The sequence below is a fragment of the Octopus bimaculoides genome, chromosome 1 (genome assembly GCF_046866305.1).
Source record: "Octopus bimaculoides isolate indiv1 chromosome 1, ASM4686630v1, whole genome shotgun sequence".
NCBI lineage: Eukaryota > Metazoa > Mollusca > Cephalopoda > Octopoda > Octopodidae > Octopus > Octopus bimaculoides.
Genome location: NC_142928.1, coordinates 84,037,150 through 84,047,041, shown reverse-complemented (window position 1 = coordinate 84,047,041; position 9,892 = coordinate 84,037,150). Strand labels below are relative to the sequence as shown.

Sequence of the window (9,892 nt, the reverse complement as noted above, 5' to 3'; positions counted from 1 at the left end):
ATAATGTTAATTTTTTTTCTTTGCACATTTCATCTGACAATTTTCATAGAAAAAAAAAAATAAAGTGTATTTGACATTTCGTGTATGTATTTTTACATGTTTAATGTACACAGACGCATATGCACATAGTCACACTAACACATACACACACACGCTATATATATATATAATATATATCATGTATGTATGTATATATATATATATATATATATATATATATATATATATATATATATATATATATATATATGCCGTAAACCTTTCATTATCGTTAGAATTTTGTTGTGTTTGTGTGTGTGTGTATGTTCGAATGCTGTCAAATGATTATTGTCAGTTGTAGACTGTTGTGTCGCGAATTATTTTACTCGTTTACACTTAGACCTATATAACAACATCGTTTCAGAAATATTTTGAAGCTTCTTTGGGGAATAGTCTGTTCCTCATGCCATCTATATCTCTGGCTGGTGAAAACAATCCTTTTTGTGAGCTAGCCAGTTTTTCGGCATTGTGTAAAAGTTCGACACTTGCTGCACTGTGCACCGCCGTAGCAGCTACACCAAGTGCAGTCTTTGAAGAGGTATGTGTTGATAGACTATAAGGATATGAGAGAGTTGTGTGAGACATAGAAATAGGATATGCGCTAAGAGCCCCGTAACGTCCCCCATTCCATGTTTGACTAGCTGATTGTAGATAAAGATAACCCGGACTCGGGTGCAATCTGTTACCCGATGTGAAAACTGGCACGGTTTTGCCCACCGGAACTCCACCGCTGGCGCCACCAACTGGACTACTACTACTGCTATTACTTTCGCTGCTGCTAGATGGAGAGTTCACGAGAAATTGCGAGACCGACCAGATTTTCGGTCGTACAGGTGATGAACTGTCCATGTCATTGCGAGATTGTGAATTAAGCTGATTGTTAGTAGTTCTGTTGCTGTTGCTGCTGCTGCTGTTGTTATTGTTGTTGCTGTTGTTGTTGTTGTTGTTGTTCTTGAGAGTTGAAATACGTCCGCTGGTATTGCTACTATTATTGTTATTGCTACTGCCGCCGCTAGTGCTGCTGCTGCTACTGCTGTTGCCATTTACATTGCTATGTACGTGACTGTTCGACGATGTCATGGAATGGCCCTCTTTTATTAGGTCACCTTCTCGATTAGAGTCCGATAAAACGTCGATAGCCGGTGAGTGCGCGGCCATTATTGATATATTACCATCCATGGTAAGAAGAGCTTTGCTCGCGTGACCCAAACCTAAGGGGCGTCGGTCTTTAGTGGATGATGTAACTAGTTCATCTTTCAGCACTGATGGGTCTTCTAAATCAGAATCTGCATCGGAATCATCCAATACTTTTCGGTGAGGTCTTTCGCCGTTATCAACAGTATGACCTGCAATAAGGAAATAGAACGCAATCAATAGAATTGTGCGAAGGAACAGGGACAAATAGACAACACAACCATATGTTCACATAAACATATATGTAAACACAATAATTTCCAAAATTTAAACAGAAATATAGCAGAAGAACAAACGGAAAATTCACACACAAAACGGAACGTTGCTCATCCCTCGTAAATAATCGTCCAGAAGGAGAAATGAGCAATGTGCCGTCTTGTGTGTGAATTTTCCGTTTGTTCCTTTGTTGTGTTTCTCTTAAAATTATTATTTAATGTAATGCTACGCACCATTCTTATTTTTTAACTATTATATGGAAATAGATACACACAAATGCATAAATAAATATTGCTATGTTTCAGAAGGGTCATATAATATTAAAACCTATAAACAACTCTTTACCAGTTGTTGTTGCTATATTTTCTTTCTTTTCCCAACAGAGACAAACAACAACCAGTCTTAGTGATCGTAGGTTTCGATAATAAAGCGCTTTGGCTTCCGGTTCTGGCTTCATAGACAGTTTCAAAATTCTTACGAAACAAATACAAACTCAATATATGTACGGGAAGTGTGTGTATTTGTATGTGTGTATTTGTATGTGTGTATTTGTATGTGTGTACGCGCGTGTGCATGTGCGTGTAAGCATGTATGCGCATTGGAATATATATATATATGTGTATGTGCATGTGTGTATACTTTTATAATATGTACATATGTATACTCACATAGTTAGCTAGATAGCTAGCTAGCTACCTACCTACCTAGATAGATAGACAGACAGACAAACAGAGAGATAGATAGACAGATAGATAGATAGATTTCTTTGCAAGTATGTGTTCGCTTTATTTACTGCAAGATAACGAGAAGCATTTTCTCTCCTCTAAATCATGATTTTGAACTATTTAACACATAACGCACACAAGCGTGTACGCATCACACGCACGTGCACACCATCACCCCTACCCCTGCGCGCGCACACAAACGGGTACACATACACGCACAGATCAAAGAACCTACACTAGCGATAGGCTAATAAGGCCGGTCTCCCGGAATCTGTGCCATACATTTCCCCCACTTGATCAAATTCTGTTCCATGGTAAGATTACTCATTCTTGCCAGCTGAAATGAAGTGTTTTGCTCAAGAACACAACGCATTGTCCGATCCTGGAATCGAAACCACAGTCGTATGATCATGAGTGCAAAATCCTGACCACTAATTGAAGCGCCTCTACGCACTGGCAAGCACCCACTCCACATGAATATAATTATTTATTTTTGCATACATACAAATCTATTTGTCTATCCCTACTTGTGTGTGGGTGCTGTGCGTGTGTATCCGTGTATGTGTTTCCAAGATATTATAATTCATAAATGAATTCGTGATATGTTTCGAAGTACAAAACTGTTTTATCAATGCAGCAAAATAAGCATTGCGACAGGAAAATGAGAATTTGTTTCTTTCTAATTCAAAAACAAATCCAGCGGGTTTAAACCAAGTTTAGAAGTGAATACCATCATCCACAGTATTTTTCTACACTGAAGGAATGAAGGTAAATTTGATCCCAGCGGGATTTGAATGTCGTATGTGTAATGTTCTATAAAATATTAGATGCCATTTATACTGATGTTCTAACGATTCATCAAATAGCAACAGTTGTATTCACCTCTTCATCGGTTTTCGAATGGAAGGTACATATAAGCTAGTATACGTGTGTACGGGTGTATTTTATTGTGATTACATACTGTATTTTCTGGTGTATAAGATGGACTCGCGCGTAAGACAAATCCTTACTGTTTTGTGGGGAAACGAGTATTTCCTGGAAAAAGCAAATTTAATAGGTTTCGTCAAATTCTCGGTATCCTATCCAATATACGGTCGTATTAGACGAGTGGCTATTATTGTTGCGTTTAAGAATAGAATTGTGCAAAGGAACAGTATGTATGTATGTATGTATGTATGTATGTATGTATGTATGTATGTATGTATGTATGTGTGTGTGTATGTATGCCTTAAGGTCTGCAAACCTAACGAAGGCCTCAAGAGATATTTTGAGATCCACGAAGCTCAAAACTTAACTGTAGCTCTTGGTGGTCCAACCATATATGCAATGTATGAGGGGGTCTTTTCAAAACATTTTCTGGTATAAAAAGTCACATCAGACGCCAATATAGATTTAAGGTGTAGGTACAGGAGGTGATCAAACTCTGTATAAGGTGTAGACAACCATTATGCATGTATGTATGTATGTATGTATGTATGTATGTATGCTTTGTAATTCTCTATAGTGTATTATCAATTGAAAAATTTCTCCTCACCTGGGCTGTGCACCCGTGGATTATCATCTCCATGGTCTTCTTTCTCAACTCCTGCAGTCGTTGCCGTTACTGATGCGTCTCCATTTTCTGATTCTTTGTTTTCTGTTTCTCCCTCACTATCTAAGTTATCAGTACTATCTTCAGACCTATTGCGTGGCGACCATGTCATTTTATTTTCTTTTTTCAGACGCCGCCGTGCATTTGCAAACCACGTGGAAACCTGTGTCAGTGTCATTTTAGTGATTATAGCTAACATGATCTTCTCTCCTTTGGTTGGATATGGATTTTTGCGATGTTCGTAAAGCCATGCTTTTAAAGTATTTGTCGTCTCTCGAGTGGCGTTCTTCCGCCGAGCATTCAAATCTAATCCGCCATACCTGTAGACAGAAAAAATAATAAAACGTGAAATATTACACTACAATTATATACTTTGTGAATAAAAAACAAATGACGAAACAAACCGATTACTTTATTTCAGAAAATTTTAGTCTGCTGCACATACGCAAGTATCAAAAACCACTAATTCTAATAGATTATTTCAACTATTTAATATACATATATTCATCAATATCTAACTATCTCACGCCTGCTCGTTCTTTCACTATTATTTCTCAAAATCGTCTACTTGCATAGCATTGCAACACAGTTCATACTACACGCGTTTCTACATCTCTTGTCATTTTATTTTGTGAGTTGCTAGGCTATTTTCGACGCACAAACATAAACTTATAGGCAAATATGTCCTTGTCCAGGGTCACAAAATATGAATTTGTTTCGGACCACGTTAAACACACCTAAAGATACAAGCACGCACATAGGCATTTGAACATAACCGTATGCATATAATACATATATATATATATATATATATATATATATATATATATATTTCTGCGTACACACAGATGTATACATACGTATATATGTATATGAGTGGTTGTGTTGTCTGTATATGTATGTATGCACAGAAATGTATGCATATACATACACGCATAATATGAAGAATGGAGTGAGAAACAATAAGGAAAGATTAATCGATAGAAGAAAGACGAAGTAAGAAAATGAATGTAAACAGTACGTGGTAGACTTTGAAAAGGATGAATTAAAATGTTGAGTAAAACATTTCAATGATACAAAATATATAAACTTTTAACCAGATAGTGAAGGCAGGCGGAAATGAATACGTAATATGGCGTAATGTACTATGCTATAATATATCATAATATGTATATGTATATGTATGTATATATATATATATATATATATATATATATATAATATATATATATATATATATATATATATATATATATATATATATATATATATATATGTATATATATATATATATATATATATATATATATATATATATATATATATATATATATATATATATATATATATATATATATATATATATATATATGCATATATATAGATTTATTGTTAGATATATACATATATTCATCCACGATTTTAAACCTTGCAAACTCATATGTGACTACAGGCTTGCATACCTGTCCGCAAATGCATACATAGAAAGATACGTACACGTATATTCACACACGCACATATGTGTATTACGTGCGCGCGTGAATGAATATGCATGTGCGTGTAGACTGTGCGTGCATGCGTGCGTATGTTTCGTACGTATGCGCGCGCGCGCGCGTGTGTGTGTGTGTGTGTGTGTATGTGTGTGTGTGTGTGTGTGTGTTTGCGGTGTGCACGTGTGCATGAATCTATATAATGGTATCGTTAAATAGCGGTATATAAACGCCAATAAAGACAAGCATATTGGAATGGAAAAATGGCAACTTTTGGCAGTTAAGTGCGTTAGGAGGAAAACGAGTTGTGTAGTGGGGAGGGGAGAAGTAGCCAAGAAAGGAAAAACACGAAGAAATATATACAGCGAAATAAAGTGTGATAGTATATATATATATATATATATATATATATATATATATATTATGTACACACATACCCAGAGAAAGACATTGATTGGGCGAAAATATATAGCGATAGACAGATAGATAGGTAGATAGATAGCTATATTGTTTATGGAAGCAGGACATGATAGAAATGCGAAACGCTAAAGCTAACAAGTTTGAAGGAGAATCTATAGACCTTAGTCGCTTAACGACGCATTAAATATGGTTTATGTTTGTCGACTTGAAGAAATGATAAGGATTCCACGCTTAGAATTTTTCGCTATCACAAGAATTTTATCAGCGCACGACAGCCTATTAAAGCCCTATGAAAGGATTCTCTTATGGATCCATAAGTAAAAAGACATGTTATTTTCTATTCGACAGCCGTTTTCAACACACACTGCTACACGCACTGACGCACGCGCGCGCACACACGCACAGGCGCGCACATAAACATATATATATATATATATATATATATATATATATATATATATACACACACCTTTTCGCACATATTTACATATTTGCATCTGAACACTCACACTCAAGCATGTACACACACACACACACACACACACACACACACACACACACTGAGGTTGAGAATGAATGGAATTGAAAGGAAAAAATAAATAAAGGAAAAGAGAGATAAAAAAAATAAGTAAAAGAAATTAAGCGAAAGGATTTCGTCTCAATTTATAGTCGACAGAGCGTGAATGGGGGAACAAGAAAGAGGAGGAAGGGGAGTGGGAGTAATAGAAGAAAAGGAAGAAGAAGAAGAAGAAGAAGAAGAAGAAGAAGAAGAAGAAGAAGAAGAAGAAGAAGAAGATGACGATGAGGGAGTTAGGGCGGCAGTGGCGTCGGTGATGATTGCAAAAAAACAAGAACGATATAGAACAATGATAAAACTGATAATTAAGTTTTTATAAATAGGTTAAACCAATACTCTGAAAGAGAGCCGTACTCAAAAAATTCCTTAAATCAATTGAATTTTCCCTCTTTATTAGAGAAAATAAACAAAGTCCTATTGGTAACTGTTAGCGACTCCCATGAGAAGGGGAGATAACTTTAAAACAAATTATAAATAGTTTCCCAAAGTTTATTTGCATAAGAAAAAAGAAAGTTTGATCTTCGGATGCAAAGGAGAGCTAGGGACATATTTCGGTTCTTTGGACCCCACGAGCGGAATGAAATAAGATTGCTTAATGATTAAGTAAAATCTTTACATAAAAAACAGGAGTTACAAAAAGTATTGTGTTTCATTTAATAAGGTGTAACAATATGTTGAAATTAATTTAGTAATGAAATAATATAAAGAAAAAATAAATGTTATAAGAATTTAGGTAGAATAGGTTTCTATATTTAGTTATCCGCTAAAACTACATCACCCTAAATGCCAAACATGAAGCCATTTTTCAATATCTGGGAGCAGCTTTTGTTACTGCTGTCTCGACTTAGCCTGCTTCCTTCTGTTTCCCAGTTTTTTTTTTCCTCTGGCCACAAAGTATTCCATTCGTGTAAAACTCGTATAACAAACGGGCTATCTACCCTGTCAACAGTGTGATGCATTCCAATCTGCTCTCATAGGTGGTAAAAATAGAGGAATACATTCGTGATCTTCGGTATTATCAGAATCTACATAGCTATACAGACGGCATCTACCCACAGGTTGTTAATTATTACCTCCACATGTCCAACCTACCCGCACCGTGCCGTTTATGTGACGATATTCCTAAGGTCAGCGGCTGTAACAGTGTCTGGCAGTGACCCATATGTTAGATTAAGTAATAAACTGCAGCACCACATTATAGACCGCAGCTACATGAGGGTAAGAACAAACATTCTAAAGTACGAATTATCATTTTGTTTTATGATTACACAAATCGGCAAAAATCCAAAAGATTTCATGCAAAAAACATTTAAGCAATGCAGCAGACATATTATTTACATAGACCCAATTTGAAAAATGTTTATTTAAATAATATCAGTTGTATGAACTTACCCCGTCCCATACGGGTAAACTGCCATAGATGGGTCATAAGGGAAATAAGATGCTGGCTGTGTCAAAGAACGAAGTCCATCGGGACTGTCTTTTACTTCATAAGGTCCATTCTGGAAGAAAGATAAAATTAAAATACATTAGGATATTTGAATCACAAGCTTAAACAAATATTTTATGGCAAATATTGTCACATGTGGTAAACTATCAAAAACATATTTATAGATATATATTATTATGTATATACATATATATATATATATATGTATAGATTGCAAGGTGTACTCTTACTTGTATCTTAAATGGGAAACACATTTCTGTGTGACTGTTTGTGTATGGATATGGATATCATAGTAGTGATGCTAAGATAACTACATAACTGCTACTAAAGGTATCACCTATGAATACAAACCTAATAGAATTCTAGACAAAGAACACTATAACATTCAAAATCAGAAGGTAACGGAACACAACTTAATATCCCAATGAATTTGGGCTGAATTTTTACCACAGCAGTATCTAGCTCTTAAAATTACCTTAAGGAAAAAGACATGAGCTAAAATATAAATGATTTCCGCTAAAAGTTTACCGCCGAATGTGTAATTTCCTGCCTCAATATCCATCTCATTAAAAGCTGTTAACGTAAGAGTTTCATTTACGCATTTATTACAGCTCCCTATGAAAAAGACTATGTCACAACTTTTGATGATCTTTCACAATTTCAGAATTGCACACTCACATATACACATACACACGTATATATGTGTGTGTATGTATGTATGTATGTATGTATGCATATATATATATGTGTATGTATGTATGTATATATATATATATGTATTTATATATATATATATATATATATATATATATATATATATATATATATATATATATATATATATATATATATATATATATATACATATATATATATATATATATATATATATATATATATACATATATATATATATAAATGCACTTGCATAAGTACTCACACACACATCACATACCGGCATCTCTTGTAGTACTAGTTTAAACATGGAGATAAAGTGAAATTGAGAATCTTCGTTCCAGTATCGAACGCTGATTGTCAATTGTTTAGTAGCTCAATTAAAACTGATATGCACCGACACATTATTAAGAGAGAGAGAGAGAGAGAGTGAGAGGGAGAGAGAGAGAGAGAGAGAGAGAGAGAGAGAGAGAGAGAGCAGAGAGAAGAGAGCTAGAAAGAAGAGAGAGATTGAGTTGAGATTATGTTGATGAAAAGACTGAAACACAGACAGACATTAAGCGTAGATAGAGAGCTAGTCAGAGAGACCGTCAGACAAAGAGAAACATCGTTATCGTGGATATCCCTCGAGATCAAGAGTGAACGTCTTTGTTTTTTTCATTTTTTTAAATACTCTTTGGTTTATTCTGAGGTGAGTGATGAGTCCAATTCTTGCTCGGAAGTTTCTTCCATGTGTGGTTCCGGATGGAGGGCACATTTTCAGTTGTTTGGTCTGTATCTTCTGCGCCTCCTCTTTTCCTCTTGTTCTGCAGTCCTACTGGTCTAAAATGTTGTTAGCCTCTCTTTGATGATGAATCTTCAGCGTTCTCGATCCTGAGCATTTTCACCTAGTTCTCCGTATCAATATTACATTTCTTGATGAAAGCAGCGAGCTTACAGAATGGTTAGCTTGCCGTGCAAAATGCTTCGTGCCATTTCGTCCTTCTTTACGTTCTGAGTTCAAATTCCGCTGAGGTCGATGTAAAAATCGCCTTATCCCCTCCTCAAAATTGCTGGTCTTGTGCCAACATTTGAAACCAATATTACGTTCCTTGAAGGTGCCTTTCAGAATATCTTTGAACCTTTTCTGCCGCCCTCCTCTTTCTTTTAGTTGAGACATAGACAGATATATAGATTGATTGACTGAGAGATAGACAAACAAAGAGACTAACAGAAAGTCAAAGAGAAATACAATCAGACAGACGCAAAGAGACAGAGATAGTTAGATACATAAATAGATAGACAGGTAGATTCACAAATAGAACGATTGATAGAGCAATAGATAGATAGATAGATAGATAGATAGATAGATAGATAGATAGATAGATAGATAGATAGATAGATAGATAGATAGATAGATAGATACACAAACAGACAGACAGATAGAGAGATAGACAAAGTAACAGACAAGCAGACAGACAGACAGACAGATAGATAGATAGATAGATAGATAGATAGATAGATAGATAGACAGAC

The 9,892-nt window shown here is 35.2% G+C and overlaps 1 protein-coding gene across 1 annotated transcript in view; it reads right to left on the bottom strand.

Annotated features, from left to right (window-relative positions):
• Positions 1-262: 262 nt before the first annotated feature.
• LOC106879808 (uncharacterized) overlaps positions 263-9,892 on the bottom strand; it is a 104,704-nt gene continuing 95,074 nt past the window's right edge. Inside the window, exons 2-4 of the mRNA XM_014929516.3 lie at positions 7,645-7,754; positions 3,709-4,085; positions 263-1,385 (exon numbers count right to left, since the gene is read on the bottom strand). Coding sequence (XP_014785002.2) covers positions 400-1,385; positions 3,709-4,085; positions 7,645-7,754 — 1,473 coding nt within the window. The 3' untranslated portion in view covers positions 263-399. The remainder of the gene's footprint in view (positions 1,386-3,708; positions 4,086-7,644; positions 7,755-9,892) is intronic.